This window comes from Mixophyes fleayi, chromosome 3, assembly GCF_038048845.1.
Source record: "Mixophyes fleayi isolate aMixFle1 chromosome 3, aMixFle1.hap1, whole genome shotgun sequence".
NCBI lineage: Eukaryota > Metazoa > Chordata > Amphibia > Anura > Limnodynastidae > Mixophyes > Mixophyes fleayi.
Window position 1 is genome coordinate 73,933,565 of NC_134404.1, and position 16,230 is coordinate 73,949,794.

At 40.0% G+C, this 16,230-nt stretch overlaps 1 protein-coding gene across 1 annotated transcript in view; it reads right to left on the minus strand.

The window, feature by feature from the left end:
• Nucleotides 1-10,071, minus strand: part of LOC142143723 (allantoinase, mitochondrial-like) — a 52,847-nt gene extending 42,776 nt beyond the window's left edge. The window contains 4 exon segments of the mRNA XM_075201802.1: nucleotides 1,447-1,561; nucleotides 5,536-5,687; nucleotides 6,368-6,525; nucleotides 9,884-10,071. Of these exon segments, the coding sequence (XP_075057903.1) occupies nucleotides 1,447-1,561; nucleotides 5,536-5,687; nucleotides 6,368-6,525; nucleotides 9,884-9,905 (447 nt within the window). The 5' untranslated portion in view covers nucleotides 9,906-10,071.
• Between the last annotated feature and the right edge of the window lie 6,159 nt (nucleotides 10,072-16,230).

Consider the following 16,230-nt stretch of genomic DNA (forward strand, 5'->3'; position numbering starts at 1 on the left):
ATTCTTCCGTCTCTAGAACAAAGCCTACTGAATCTAATAGTGCTGGCAGTTGGGAAGAACCATCTGCATCTCCCCATGATCAATAAAAAAAAGCGGGCAAGGAAAGTATAAAAATGTATACGTTTAATTTTAGGACCAATAACTGCACCAGATGTTGTCAGTGGTGTAAGTGGGGGTGTATACAGTGGAATGTCATACCGCCACTTCTCTACTGCCTTCATTGTAGAACTATCAAATTGCATTCACTTACATTTTCCATACTGCCGCTTCTAAATCTCCACTTCAACCTCTGGATATTGTGTAATAAGCACAATTCCTAGAACAAGCTCTATATCATTACAGACAACAATCAGAGGCAGAACAATACTTAGAGCTAGAACTTGACACCTCTCTTAGGGTGCAGATAATCCTACTGTACACAGTCTCAGTTTCAGAGTCTTGCATTACGGAGGTAGAGACTCTGGAACTGATTAATCTTCGAATGCAATGTGAACGCAACTTGCATTTTAAAAGAACTCACATAACTTGTACACGCGTCCGTCCGTATTCAAATACAAGCGGGTCCCAATATATGTTTCCATTTGAATCTGGGTATACACTCTGGCTGTACATTACTTGCTGTATGTAGACAGACAGAACACAGTGCAGGATACGCACATGCATATGTGCCACATAAAGTCCCATCAGAACGTAGGACAAAACAAATATTTTCTAAAATAAATTTACAACTCTGTAATCATTCATTTGTTTTTTCATGAAATATATAAATCAGGATGTTTTAATGCTTACTGTACATAAAATGCATTTTATAGTTTCTCTTACATCCAAACACATGTTCTGCCACTCACACATGTAAGTCATCACTATCAGTCGGCACTTACACCTGCCATATAGCTACAGCAGCTGCATCTGCCTTAACTATACATTGCCTATGGCCATCCTCCTTTACCAACCCTTTTCCGCTCTGCAAGTCGTAGACACTCGTGTCATTTGCGTTCAAACATGAATTTCATGCAATTGCGTTCACTGGCATAAGTCCCGTTCTAGCGCATGCACAGAGCTTCTTCCCACAAGATACAGCACGCTAATAGACTTACGTCCGAATCAGGCCCACAATGAATGTTTCAAAACTATAAGCAGTTGTTCCCACTTTTATGGTATCTTGTGCAGCCGTGGATATTTAGAAGTGGTGGTATGGAAAATATATGTGACTAGAATTTGATAGTTTTACAATCAAAGCAGTGGGAGAAGCGGTGGTATGGGGGAACCACCACATACCAGCCATCTTTGACTACTGATCTTGGTTGATTATCTCCCACATTTCTTCCCTTTGAGACACCCCGTATTCTAGGCTGCAAAAAAGTTGTTCCAACAAAAGGGCATTTTTTTAATTTTTTTAAATAAAAACATAGCCCACATAGATTTGGAAGAAGATCATATGCTTACCTGATTATCAGGAATGACTCCACCCCAAAATGCCACATCCACATAGCATTGTCCTGCAGCAGCCTGAAGCTTGGTGTCAAAATTGCTTACAGATGTAGTGGGTGGGAGGCTGTTTCTGCAAAGATGGTAAAAATGTTTGTGTTGTGCTTTATTCATACTGTACTTCAGTAGTCGCTCGTATTAGTCTATCTTCCTCTGCTTACTTTGCTTCCAGAATACCGTTCCTTTAGTTGTAGTTGTAGGCAAAACTCTCCAAGTGACTCAAATAGGTGTCTAATGTAAATGGACCACTTCATGTATCTAGGAGTCTATTTATCAAAGGGAGAAAAGCCCTAAATCCATATTTATCAAAGCCCCTGTACAGTAAGAACTATTACTGCCTATCACCACTGGAAGCCTTTTCCGAGGGTCTCCTATTTGTACTGCCGCTGGCCTCCTATCTCTACTGCCATCTTAGAATCAATATACAATATATTATATAACTTATATTGTACATAATGTTGTTTGTTGACACAATTAATAAACATAATTTTATTATTTATAATAATTAAAGAAATATTATTTAAACAATACTTCTTTTTTAAAAGGCTTTATTTTATAATGCTTATGTTCTGATCTCAGAGTAACTCCTTTGATAGGGCCCTGTCGCTGGCAGAAACATATATTTTAACTGGCAATGGGCACTTTGTCCTTCGATAAATAGAGGCCAGTGTTTGCTATAATGGGCTAAAATTTCTATCGCCCAATTTACAATTAAAAGGCCACAGGGACAGCTGGGTGATGTTCAGCTCCCCGGCAATACTGACTGACAGCAGACTTATCGCGCACCAGGCCAAACCAGGGTCTCTGTGTGAATGCGCTAGCACATACGCAGTGGGACTGGGAGCCTGTTTTGGGCTTCCAGTCCCAGATTCTTAAAAAAAATTGTAGAAAAATAAGCATTTTTTTCCTGTGGGCACCCTTGGCTATTGCCATCCTGAGATGGCGGTAGCAATTGGAGGGCTGCGGTTAGTTGCACTGCCACTATCCTTGTTAAATAGACAAGGCATTGGGAAGCTTCACTGGCAGCTCCCGGCAAAGGCTGGTAGTAGCCGGCACTAGTCCTTGTCCGCAAGGAGACTTTGATAAATATGAAAAATCCTAAATTTGCCAGAAACAGGAGAAAGGGCTTTTATCCGATTCATAAATAGAACCTGTAAGCTATAAAACTTATTCTCAAAATACAATTAGAATTTATGTCATTATGCAAGTGTGTGATAATAGTTTTGACATGTCATTTCTATTTTTATCCAATATATACATTTTGCAAATTGGCTATGCAGAGATAAATAATTTAGAGGTATTTTTCTTTGATGGTGAGACAAATGAACATGTTACAATATTTGTGTATATTACTGGACCTTTAACTAAGATTTAAAACTAAAGTAGTCATTGTTGAAAACAGACAACAGTGACGAGACATGTGGGTTTTCCATTGTATCTAAACTGGTTTTGGATTTGAATACATTAATTATATATACACAGACATACAACACCCATGTCTAGGCCCACGTAAATATTCATAATTCAGACACTATCAGCATGGTAACTACTACACAGTTATACCCCAAGCACAAATACGCAACAACCACTGCTACAGTCACCAACATATTCATTTTCAGCTGTAAAACTACCTACAGTACTTGGAGGTGACCAACTTATTTTATCCCCAAATAGATCATTGGGAAGCCTAGTTAACAAGTATCCAGGTGGTACATGTACCACCAGAAACCATTCTTCTGCTACATATTGAATAATACATATTATTTGTTTATCTTATTTTGTGCAGTGTTTGTATCGTGAGTTATTTCTCCGTTGTTTTTCACTGCTTTTGATTCAAACATTAAAGCAACTTTAACTACAGCTTGGGTGTGATTGTAACATACAAGCAATTGTTAAACAGTCAACCAATCTGAATATCATGTATTCTTAAAGCGTGATAGCCTGGAGACAAACATACTAATTTTAAAATAATAAATTAATAAAGCCAGAATCATGAATAAATGGAATTTACAATTAAACTATAGTTCATATATAAGCTCCATTGCAGTTGGACAGGGAGAAGATCAGGGACTTGAAGTAGGTATGTTTGGTGAGCGGAGGGTGTAAGAAGAAAGGATAATGTCAACTTCGGAGCAGGTTTTCCCTGTTGGTGCTCTGTAGAGCGAGTGCACTTTTGGAGGTGACGAGTCTGTAGGGAGTGCTAGGGTTGGGGGTTGTAGTGACAGATATGAAGTGGGGTGCCTACTACTGCACTATCAAGGGTATTAGAGAGTGTGGTGTTGTAGACAGAGATGACAGGGTTAGGACAGGACTTAGAAGAAAGGGGTTCTAAAAAGGTTGAAAGAGGATAGGGTCGAAGCTTTTAAGATGTTTCTGAGTACATGTAATTTTGTGGGTGGGGTAGGAGGTGGAGAGAGGAAAAGGAGATTGTGATTAGAAAGGGTGGAAGACTAAATTGGAGAAATGGGAGATGTCACAAAGGTGGGGAATCACAAGGTTGATCAAGTCACTGTGGGTGGGAGACAATGTCCATTGGGAGAAGCTGAGCTTGAAGAGTTTAGAGGCAGTAGTACTGAAAGGGTTGTCAACGGGAATGTTGAAATTCTCTGAGAATAAGAGTGGGAGGGATCAGCAGAGAGGAACTGGTAAAGCCAAGCAGCAAAGTTATCTAGGAATTTAGAAGGAGGGAACCAGGGGAGCAGGGGATAACGGTGACACGCAGATGAAGAGGAAAGAAAATCTGAGTGAACTTTGAAGTAGGAGATGGAGAGAGAGGGTTCAGGGGGATGATGAGTTGTTGAAAGTATGTTTGCAGACAGATTTAGCACTCCAGGGAGTACTGTAGAAGGGGAGTTGGGTGAGGGTAAGTATGTCAATAAAATTGGAGGCGTTAAAGGTGAAAGGTGAGTGGGAGTTTTTGCAGCTTTGTGGGTTATTAGTAGGGATGCAACAGGCCTGGGGTTTTGACTGATGTCAAGAGTAGCCATGATGAGGATCTGAGAGAGAGACAGGATAAGGGCAGGAGACATGTGGAGATAGGGTAGAACCAGTAGGGGTAGGTTAGGCAAAGAGCAGGTGGAGGACAGGCAGCAAGGTGGTTTAGTGGTTAGCACTTCTGCCTCACAGCACATGAGTTCAATTCCCAACCATGGCCTTAGCTGTGTGGAGTTTGTATGTTCTTCCTGCGGTTGCGTGGTTTTCCTCCGGGTGCTCCAGTTTCATCTCACACTCCAAAAACATACTTAATTAATTAATTAATTGGCTCCTATCAAATAGACCCTAGTCTGTCTCTGTGTGTATGTTAGAGAATTTAGACTGTAAGCTCTATTGGGACAGGGGCTGATGTGATTAAGTTCTCTGTACAGCGCTGCGGAATTAGTGGCGCTATATAAATAAATAAATAAATGATGATGATGATGATGACAAGCAGTAGCAGAAGTGCAGGGTAGGGAGAAGAGGTGGGGCAAGGGGCTCTAGCAGTGGTATAGAAGGAGACAGTGCCAGGGTTGAGGGCATGGAGGCTGTTAGAAGGAGGGGACTAAAGGGGGAAATAAAGCAGGGGAAATAGAGGGGGAGAGGTGAGGAAGGGCATAGAGAGGATACAATGGAGTAGACAGAGTAAGATGCATACAGAAGTGTGGAAAGCAAGTACAATAATGTAGAGCCAAGTGGGGTGAGCAGGTAGCAGGTATGTAATAACGTATAATATATAATAACGGTATGGAGTAGGAAATGTTCACACTAGCCAAAGGTCATTCCAACAACCGTCAGCATTTGCGACAGGATAAGCTAATATAACAGCATGCAGCATTTATGTAAGACTGACAGCGGGAGTAATTGGATAGCTGGGAGCATGAATGAGGAAAGTGTACAGGTTATTAGTAAATCGTGATGAAACAAAGAAAAAGAAAGACCACATGTGAGAGGTAGTGAGAGGTGAATAATAAATGTTCTGAATGTGAGAACACAAACAGCAGTGAAAGTAAGAGGTACAAAATCATAGTGAAAGAGCAGTTATAGGCAGCCTGGGTATTGTACTTTCCGTACAGTGGCATATCTACAATAGTAGTAATTCCTCCAGCAGCAGCAGCCAGTGTGGCAGTCCGATAACCCTCCCACTCAGTGCGTCCTGGCTCATTAACATGTACATGTGGGTCAATGATGCCAGCCATGACCACAAGGTCCCCCACATCCAGCAACTGTTGAATGAAAACAACAACATTATAAGAAAACTAAACACAACCACTTCCATGGGGATGTAGTCATTCTGGGGATGGTGAATATGTTGACACTTATACTGCCGACATCAAAATGGTGACAGTATAAATGTCAACATATCCAGTCTGTCGACATGTTTAAAATGGTGACATTGTGAACGTTACTGCCGAAAGTAATGCGGCCTGCGCACTATTACCGATATAGTGCGCATTATTACTGTTAATACGGTAATCTTTAACACTGGATTTTGCTCGCCACTCGGAGAGCCGCTAGCAGAAATCAGGGTTACTATTACCGTGAGTAACACGGCGGTAATCGACTTAGCGCCGCGTTACTCTCAGCAGAATTGAATTCCCATGAAAAAGTATTATTTAAGTAAACAGATACTGGTAACAATACAGCATCCTCCAGCACAAATGGTAAGCACCACATGCTTGTTTTTAAGACTGTATAAATTTGAGAAATCCCTACTTCCACCCCATATTCTCCCTTGTTGTAGAACACAGTTTACATGCCATTCTCTTTGTATATTGCTACTGTTACATTCCCTTAATGAATACAGTTGAATCTACATAATAATGTGGAAAATAATGGTCATCACAACATTTTATAAAATTGTGAGAAAAAAAATATTTCTAGGCCTAATGACCCAGAGTATTACCTTTGTCCCAGCGTTTGGTAGTTGTCTTCCCCAAGGTAAAATACTACTGATCTTGCCCTCACTGATGATGATGTCAGCAGGAGCGATGGTGTTACCTATTATCACTCTCTTACTCCTAATGATGCTCAACGGTGACCCTAATGCTGCATCCATAATTCCTAAAATATAAAAATAAAATTTTGTCAGTGACATATCTGTGGTCCAAGAAATATAAATAATCTTTAAGTTGTGTTTTCCCATCTTGGCAGTTTTATCTTTCATAACATCCCTAAATTCATAGGAATAAAGTGAATCTCCTGCTGTGGACCTTCAGCATGAACCTGGTTTCTTGCTTGATATGTTGTACCTGAAATGACAACCAATATGACTCCCTCCTCCCCCCCAGTCAGTTTGGCTCCCATTTGATACCCTATGACTAGGGCTTGTAAAGACAAATGGCCATTGCACTACCTTTACAGGGAGGTAGTATACATTTGTATGCAAATGTTTGGGCACACCTGGTCCAATTAAATATTTAACTGAATATAAATCAGGAAATGTTGAAGGCAAGGGAACTCTGGAAGACAAAATCATCTTGAAAACTGGTCCAATATACTAAGCGGAACCCACGAATCACTACAGAAGACATACAGGAAGGCAGAGCCATAACTTAGAATTCCAGCGCCTGGGGCGAGAAAGCCGCTCCCTAGCCCTCAATTTTAACCAAATTAACCTAAAATATTCCTAAATTGCGCCCCCCTTCAGCGTTGCACCCTGGGCTGTCGCCCCTGTCGCACAGCCCTAGTTACGACCCTGCAGGAAGGTTTATCTGACATCAGCGCACCACAGTAGAGCGGTGCTATATAATTGATCTGCATGGAAGAGCTGTAAGAAGGAAACCTATCCTATGACCCCAAGACAAAAGTCAATGGGGTCTATATAACAATGGGAGAAAAGCCGAAAACAGGGTGTTTTGCGGATAAAAGGTTTCTATTTATTTAACAATACCCTGGGTATCGCTGGTGGTAGCCTTCATTGTGGGCCTCCGGGAAAGCTTCCTCGTGCAAAGTATGGAAAAGCCTATTTATCATGAATAGTGGCAATACAAGTACTCAGATTCACTTACTTTTATGTTTAAAATTTTATTCTAATTTTTAAATGATTTTTTATTATTTAATTAATCTGGAATTGGAAGCACAAGTCCGGGTGTCCAGTTCTAGATGGACGAAAGAATGGTTGGCGTAAGAGTACTCTCACTGCTGCCAGCCAGTATCGCATTGCTATATATACAGTGATTGAAGGGGAATTTAGAAGTGGCTGAATAGAAAATCAGAAGTGGCATTATGGAAAATATAATGGGAATGTAAGTGAATGGAATTTTATAGTTGTAAGATGCCGGCAGTAGGAGAAGTGGCAGTGCGGCATACCATTGTTAACACCCCCACTTCTACCACTGTATTTATATTAGAGATGCTCAGGCTCTGTTCTCTGAAAATCGAGCCCATCTGAACTTAGGGGATCCGAGTAAGCTCACGAGCCAGCTCGTTACTTTTGCGCATCCTTGGATCTGAATCAATGCAAAACGTCATTGTTGCATTGACGGATCTCGTGGGTTTTGGATTCCATAAGTACCTCCCTCCCCAGGACATCCAGTGCCATTGCTCACACAGAAAGAGGGGTAGCAGTGTTCTTGTCACTCTCCAGTCTCCAGTGACATTGCTCAGTGCCATTGCTCATACAGAAACAGGAGGGGTAGCAATATTCTTGTCACTTGACAAAAATTGACTGGAAATTATTGGAAATTAATGTTAATGAGGTTAATAATAATGTAGGGATAAAAATTGGGATCCTTGTAAAGGGAAGTTTCCCTTTACAAGGCAGCGCCGCTTTAAATGTAAGCTGTCATCTCGCCGATTTCCGCCGACTTGTACAACCTGCACTATGATACATTTACCCCCAGATGTGTGAAGGTCTTTTCACTTAGAGATCCCAAAAAATCTGACCAGGGGTGAATATATTTTTGCATACAAATGTACATTGCTGCTAGCTATCACTAGTACCATCCATTTATGGCCTACCGGCTATTTAGGAATGAAAGTAACACAGGAGGGTAAGAAACGGGTTTGAGAGCTGATTAATAAGAAACTTACATTTTCTTAGCAATCTGGAACAGTGACATTTTGACAATTGTTGTGGAGAAACAGCCAGGGACAGTTTTGGAATTATAGATGTTGAAGTTAGATTCTGAAAACAGTTTGGTCTTCTCCAAACTTAACAAGGCCCTACCCTATCTGTCTCTCTCTTGCCATACGTTCAATGAACATAACAATTTTCTCCTTACCACACTGACAGATCACTATGTATTAGAAGAATTGTTATCACTACCATTGAATAACCTCAAATACTTAGTAAAGGAAAGAACTGTATAAATGAAGAGCTATGTTGATGAGAGGGGGAATGTCATTGTCATAAATTAATTTCTAGAATAATGTCTTCTAGTTTAGACTCCTAAAATTTCCTCTGGAACGCATTCTGCAGCAATGTAACACAATGGATTTTTCCCCACATCCACTAGAGGTGCACATGATGTTTGGGTACCGTAGTACCCTAGTACCTAGATGTGAGCGCAGCAGGACACCACTGTGATGTCATCAAAGGGAATTGAATTCACCCCCCAATGTAAGAGGATAGTTACTACTTTGCCTGGTTGTAAGTGAATAGGGGTTCTGTCAGAATACTAGCTTCTGCTCTGCTACATTTTAGGAGGGTGTGGTATCCTGCCATTGCGAGGAAAATCCTGGACCTATCCTGTGAGAGGGGGAAGCTTTAAGGACATTCAGGTATCATAGAAGAATAAAAATCCTGTGCGCTCACTGGCTAATTGATTTGATGTTATGTCCTAATCGAAAAATCGAACCAAATATAATATTCGTATCAAATCTATATATCACAGTACAGAGCAGGTAGTAGAACTACCCTCTTACACACCCACCACACTTGCCCCTTCGAGCTCCCCTCTGGGATCTCCTGGAGAGAAGGTAGAACATGTAGGCAAGAATGTGTAATGTCATGTCCTATTTGAAAAATCGAACCAAATCTAATATTCGTATCAAATCTATATATCACAGTACAGAGCTGGTGCGTATATTCTCTTTTTCACCATCTTGCTGATAGTGTCGACCCCTTTCACTGTAGTCCACTAGATCCTATTCAGCAAATCAAATACAGTATATTAGTGGGGGACCAAGGCTTGGACAGGGAAATAATGGGTACAGGCTCTTGCACTAGCAGAATAAAAATAAATATTGGAAACTGCATTGACCATATAAAACAAAACAAAATTGCTCTGTATAGTCGTTGAGCTTTAAACTTCACGAGACAGATTGTCAAACCTAGGACAGACAACAGGGTCAACCAGATATTTCATAATACAATAGTACAGTTTTACTGAGAGTCCGGACAGAAGTGTATGCAGCATTGCAGCTCAGTATAAAATGCTTGATATAATACCAATAAATTAATTTCAGTGTCAATTACCTGGTCTTGTTTTCAAAGACATTGTCGTCTCACTCTGCAGTCTGGATCTTTCGCTCTCCCTTAATATCTGTTCTACTTGTACTCCGTGCTACTCTTTGCTTGACTCTACCTCACTGTTGCATGTACCTCTGGCTTCCCCAGTAATCTTTGCTCTCTGACCACTTTTAAAGTTTTTTTCTTCTGTCCTGTTTGCTGACCTTATTAATTGTTATAATGTTCAATCCCTCCTAGTCTGCTGATTCTACCTAAATGAAGATTAATGATTGACATCCCTTCCTAAACAGAGGCAAACATAGACATTAATATCCAGAGAGTGGATAGGAAATGTTTAGGTTTTTTAAGTATGTTTATCATTTTTTGTAAGTTGCAGAATTTTATTATCTGCAAAAATCATCATCACCATCATTAAATAAATATGTTAGGTTACAGGCAGACTAGCATGACAAAATCATCCCTATTCTCCAGGGTCTATGAGCATGGGCCTTTTTGTGACTAACTAGGGGCCTGATTCATTAAGGATCTTAACTTCTTATTTCAGTCTCCTGGACAAAACCATGTTACAATGCAAGGGGTGCAAATTAGTATTCTGTTTTGCACATACTGACTGTTTTTTCATGTAGCACACAAATACCAACTTTAAATTTCAGTGTACAAATAAGCTATCAAGTATTTGTGTGCTACATAAAAAAACAGTCAGTATTTAACTTATGTGCAAAACAGAATACTAATTTGCACCCCATGCATTGTAACATGGTTTTGTCCAGGAGACCTAAATAAGAAACGTCTTAAGTTAAGATCCTTAATGAATCAGGCCCCAGATGTCTAGTACTGGTCCTGTAGGCATCACTGGTTTTATCCGAGTTAAATTTGATACCTCAAAAACATTTGGCATAGACATCTGTTGTGCTGAATGTCAGTTTGTAGAACCCAGGTAAACAAACATGATATAATAATATATTGTTTTATGTCTAGAGAACCATCTTAGATGCAGATGATATATTATATATTTCTAGCTTTGGTATCCGATGGGGAAATCTTTAATTAGCAACCAGGAAAGAAACAGTCTATATAGAATAATTTCTGCTTGGAAAACCTTGGAGTGGTGGAGCCCAAATTAGCTTGTGCAGACAGACCCCCATTCTTGTCTAAAGGTGCTCTCAACCAGCCAATCACATTGAGAGTACACCAATTAGTGGTACTAGTGGTACTCTCCCACTGCCGCAAATCGGTTCTCCAATTAGAGTGGCTGTGTCTTGTGACCAGCTCAACTCCAGGATGAAAAAGTTAGCCTTGTCATCAGGAGGCTAAAGCACTTTTGTCACCTAAAAGGTAAATCCCTCTTTTCTGTCATAAGCTAAGCATCTGAAAGGACTCTTATAACCAGCTGGGCAGGGCGGCAAAGAGGATCAGTGGTGGAAAGGTTGCCTGGCACTCCCAAGGTTTATAGCACAGGTCGCCCATTCTGCTTCTTATTGGTTGCTACTAGATATTACTTACAGCTTCCAGTGGTTTGCCCTTCTAGCAATGAACCATTGTCAGAGAAGGGTGGACGGTGAATACATCATGGAGAGGGAATAATGTCTGCTAGCCACAGATATTAGAGATCTACCATACACTAGCCACCATGTTATACCTTTTTATGCAATGGGTAGTCTGCTGTCCATACTAGTCACCAGACTGGGGTGTATTTTGTATGCTATCTATCAGAATGTGCTCGGAAATGTACAACTAAGTCCAGAATGGACTCTTCTTTCAACACTATCCATAATAATGGGCTCTGATTTTTATACTAAACAAAAAAAATTGTCTCAGTCTTGTACAGTTACCACCAGAATTGGCTTCACTTTATATATAAGACACCAGTGAGGATGTAGTCATCATAATGGGATCTCAGTATTCACTAGAAAACCAAGGGAGCTTGAATTCCACAGCAAAGCCCCACGGGTTACATTCTTCAGACCCATTACACAGCAGTTTACTGGCTTGGACAAAAACAGAATCAGGGGCAAGCCAATGGTCATGACTGGCAGAATAAATTCTTAAAAAAGGACATGTTGTAGTCTGGGCAACTGAATTTCTTTTTGAAAACAAAATATTTTATTAATTTAAAGTCAACATATAAAATATATACCATACAATATATGTTCTTGACAGAGTGAATTGACAATAAAAAAGGAACTAAACATTGACAGAAGCTCTGATTTGTTACAAGAAAGTATGCATGTTACTACAGCAGAGACATGTATTTTAAGGGAGACAAACAGGGGTAGAAAAGGGTACAGGAGGAATGACAGAGATGTGGGAGATTTTTTATATTTGGAATGATAAAGTAATGTTGAGGAACGAAGGCAGTAATATTCAGGAATGCAGAAGGGTATGTAGGTAAGATATATACCTGGAGGGGTGAGGTACAAGTCACCAAATCTGATGTTAATTGGGAGTTACAGCAACAAGAGGATGTCAAACGGTTGTTAGTGGAGGTTCAGCTTCATAATGACTTGTCCAGAGAGACCATGGGCTAGATTTACTAAGCTGCGGGTTTGAAAAAGTGGGGATGTTGCCTATAGCAACCAATCAGATTCTAGCTGTCATTTTGTAGAATGTACTAAATAAATGAAAGCTAGAATCTGTCTGACTGGTTTCTATAGGCAACATCCCCCTTTTTCAAACCCGCAGCTTAGTAAATCTAGCCCCATGTGTTTTTTAAACTTACTGGAGCATCATTAAAAAAAGCTGATATGTTTACCATTCGATAAACTGACCAAATTTTGTTGATAGTTGCAGGAAAGGTGGGAGGGGGGGTTGTTTTTCAAAGATGCAGCTATTAAACATTTAGCTGCGTGTAAGATGTGCTTGATAAGTTATTGTATATGTCGAGTGGTGTCCGGGACCAGGTCTAGGAAGAAGAGAATATAACGGGGATTCCGGCAATTTAATCCGAGTAATAGAATCAATAAGGGTATGAATTTGTCCCCAATAGGGTTGTGTTTTTGGACAACTTCACCAAACGTGCACCAGGGTATCATGTAATCCACATCCTCTCCAACATCTATCTTTGGAATTAGTATGTAGACGGGAGGGGACTAAATACCATCTATAGTAAAGTTGAAAGGAATTTTCATTTATTTAACTGCAATTGACGACTTAGCTAAATTTGATATAATTTTCGACCATTCTTTAGGAGCCAGGATCTCCCCTGCGTCCCACTCCCAGGCTATTTCATGGGGATCTTTGTCTGGTAGATTGTACTTGTTAATTTGTTGATACAGAGTAGATATTAGGCCCCTTGTAGTGGGAGAAATGCGACACAGAGATTCTGGAGTCGAGCATTGGTCCGATGTGAGGTGTCTGTAAAGAACTATAAAAATGTCTGATTTGCAGGTATTGATAAATATTTTGTGTGGCACCTAATCATGTTGGGAGATCCGAGAATGTAGGGGAAAACTTCATCTGTGCTAGATCCCATATACAAAGTAAATTATGTGAAGTCCAATGGTGAAACATTTTATGGTCCAGGCCTGGCGCAAAGTTTTTATTGTTCCTTAGTGGGACTAATAACGGGTATTCGGATCATAATTTATAGGTCCGGGTTACCCAGTCCCATATGGAAACATAAACTCGTGCTGTAGGGATTTGAGCTAAGCGTCTGGTCAGGTGTTGGGGCGGGATCCAAAGCAGTGAATACGAAGAGTATAGTTGTAGCATATCTGACTCAATAAGGGTCCGAACTCTGCAATAGGGGGGAGAGTGCCAAAGAATACATTGGGACATGTAAGTTGCATGATAGTATTTTAATATGTTTGGGAGGACTAGACCTCAGACAGTTTGATGTTTAGAGAGAATTCCCATTCATACCCTAGGTCTACGTCCCGCCCAAATATATCTGGAAAAGATTTGTTGTAGGTGTTTGAGTATGTGTGTGGGAACTTGGATTGGAAGTGTTTGCCAGAAGTAAAGTAGTCTGGTTAAAATGTTCATTTTAACAGAGGCCAATCCAGGAGATAAGAAGTTTATTCCATTGTGCTAATTCAGATTTTATTGTATTGATGAGTCTGGGAAAGTTGGCCGTATACAGTTGGGAATAATTCTTTGTTAGGCAGACCTGATCTTTTTATGTTGCCAACAGAAATTATAATTAGCTTTGAGAGATTGGACAGTCTGTTGGGGAATATTGAAGTCTAGTATTTCAGATTTATTTGCGTTTGATAGAGAACTATAGTCAGATATTTCTTTAAAGAGGTTAGGTAGAGAGATGTGAGGTTTAAATATTGTTATTATAACATCATCGGCATATAGATGATGCCATATGCCTGTGATGTCAGGATTATTTCTAATTTTCACTGCTAGGGGTTCCATAATGAGAGCGAAAAGTAACGAGGATAAGGGGCAACATTGGTGGGTTCCATTGTTTATATGGAAATGTGTCCATTAGCATATACGGACGCTGTAGGATTATGATATAGGGCTGATATACCTTTACACAAAGCCCCTTGGATCCCCATAATTAAATTGATTATCCTTCTGGTATTGTCGGTAGCCTGCCTACCCGGTACAAAACCAACCTGATCAGGATGAGCTAGTGAGGGGTGGACAGCTCCCAATCTTTTTGCCAGTATTTTTGCAAAAAGCTTTAAATCCACTTTTCGAAGAGATATGGGTCTATAACTACTCGTTTCAGTTGGATATCGATCTGGTTTGGGTATCACCACAATTCCAGCTCCGGTGGTTGTCCTGTAAAATTTTCCTCCCTCTAAAATCGAGTTGAACAACCCTGTGAGCAAGGGGATCAGTTGGCCAGCAATTTTTTTATAGTATATAGCAGTGAATCCGTCAGTGCCAGGGGTGGACTGGCGTTTTAATGGTTTCATAGCATCAGAGACAATACTCTGACGTGACTTCTGTGTTGAGGAACGCTAATTGCTTTCCTTAAGCAAGGCTGGGACATCTATTGTTGGACATAAACGTAGAGGGAAGCATAGTAGTCACGAAATCTCTGTGCAATTTTTTGGGGGTCATAAAGAAGGGAACCCACTGACGTTTTTAGTAACATTATTCTATTTTGAGTGCGATGGGCACAAAGCTTACGTACAAGAATGGTGTTGGCTTTATCACGGGCAACTGAATGTCTTGTGAGGCTCAAGTATAACCAAAAATGTGGTGACCACTAGGTGATACTGACCCCTGTTATGGATGACCTGATAATACATGAAATTTTTTGAAAATTAGAGGAGCATGGACATCATAGGTCCAAATCCAAATGAGTTCTTCAGGGCTGTAAACTTTCAAGTCAATTGGGAGAAGCGCCAGGACACTTGGACACTTCGATATTTAGGGTTTGTTGGTTTCCTAAAATCTTTTTGTTTATCCAGAAGAACCGTTTCAAATGAAAGGCAGCTCAAAGAGAATCTCTTAAAAACCATAGTCTTCAAAAGAAAATGAAAAACATTAGGAATACCAAAAGAATAAAAAAGGAACAAACAAAAAAGGTGCAATCTTACAAAACGGAGCTTTTAGTTTTATATTAAATCATAGAGAACTGGAGACAAAAATGTATTTGTGAGTCCAGTTGGGAATGCATAGGGTGGAAAGAGTAAAAACATAACTTCATCTGAGGACACATTAGTACCAGTCCCTTCATTGATTTTAACTATTTTCATTTCAACTACAATGCTGCTCAGTTTAGCCTCATGTATGTACTAAACTAATTATGGTGCTGAATGGACAATGGGACAGTCTTTATTCATTATTCATAATTTATTTATAGGGCACCTCTGTGTTGTTTTTAACTTCAATGAGAGTGCAGTAGTGTAATTTGAGGAAGTATTTAAATAAAAGTCCCATTATATACACTAGATCATAATACTATGGATCTGCATGCAGAATGCTGATGAGTCCGCTGCTCTGTGGCTATTGTACAAAATACCCATGGTGCTTGCTATTTGCTACAGAGGCGGGACAGGTCAAAATGAGCAGAAACTCTGGACATTAACATTGTCATAATAAGTACAAACCCAAATATGTACCACAATGTACAATAAAACAAGCAAACTTCAAAAACTTCACTAGTATCCTAAGTTATGTAAAAAAAAAGTATAGTAAAACATCAGTGACATTTTGAGCAACAGACTTCAATGCCACTAAGGGGGGAATTCAATTGGCCATGGGTAAGAGTAACGCGCCCTGCACATTATTACTGTTATTAGGGTATTAATGCGCTTAATTAACATTATTACGGTAGTTCCAACGCAGGCTTTTTCTCGTAGCTCCCTGAGCTGCAAGCAGAAGGCCGGGTTAAAATTACCGTAATAACGGTAATAACTTTAACGCTGCACTAATTCGGGGGGGGG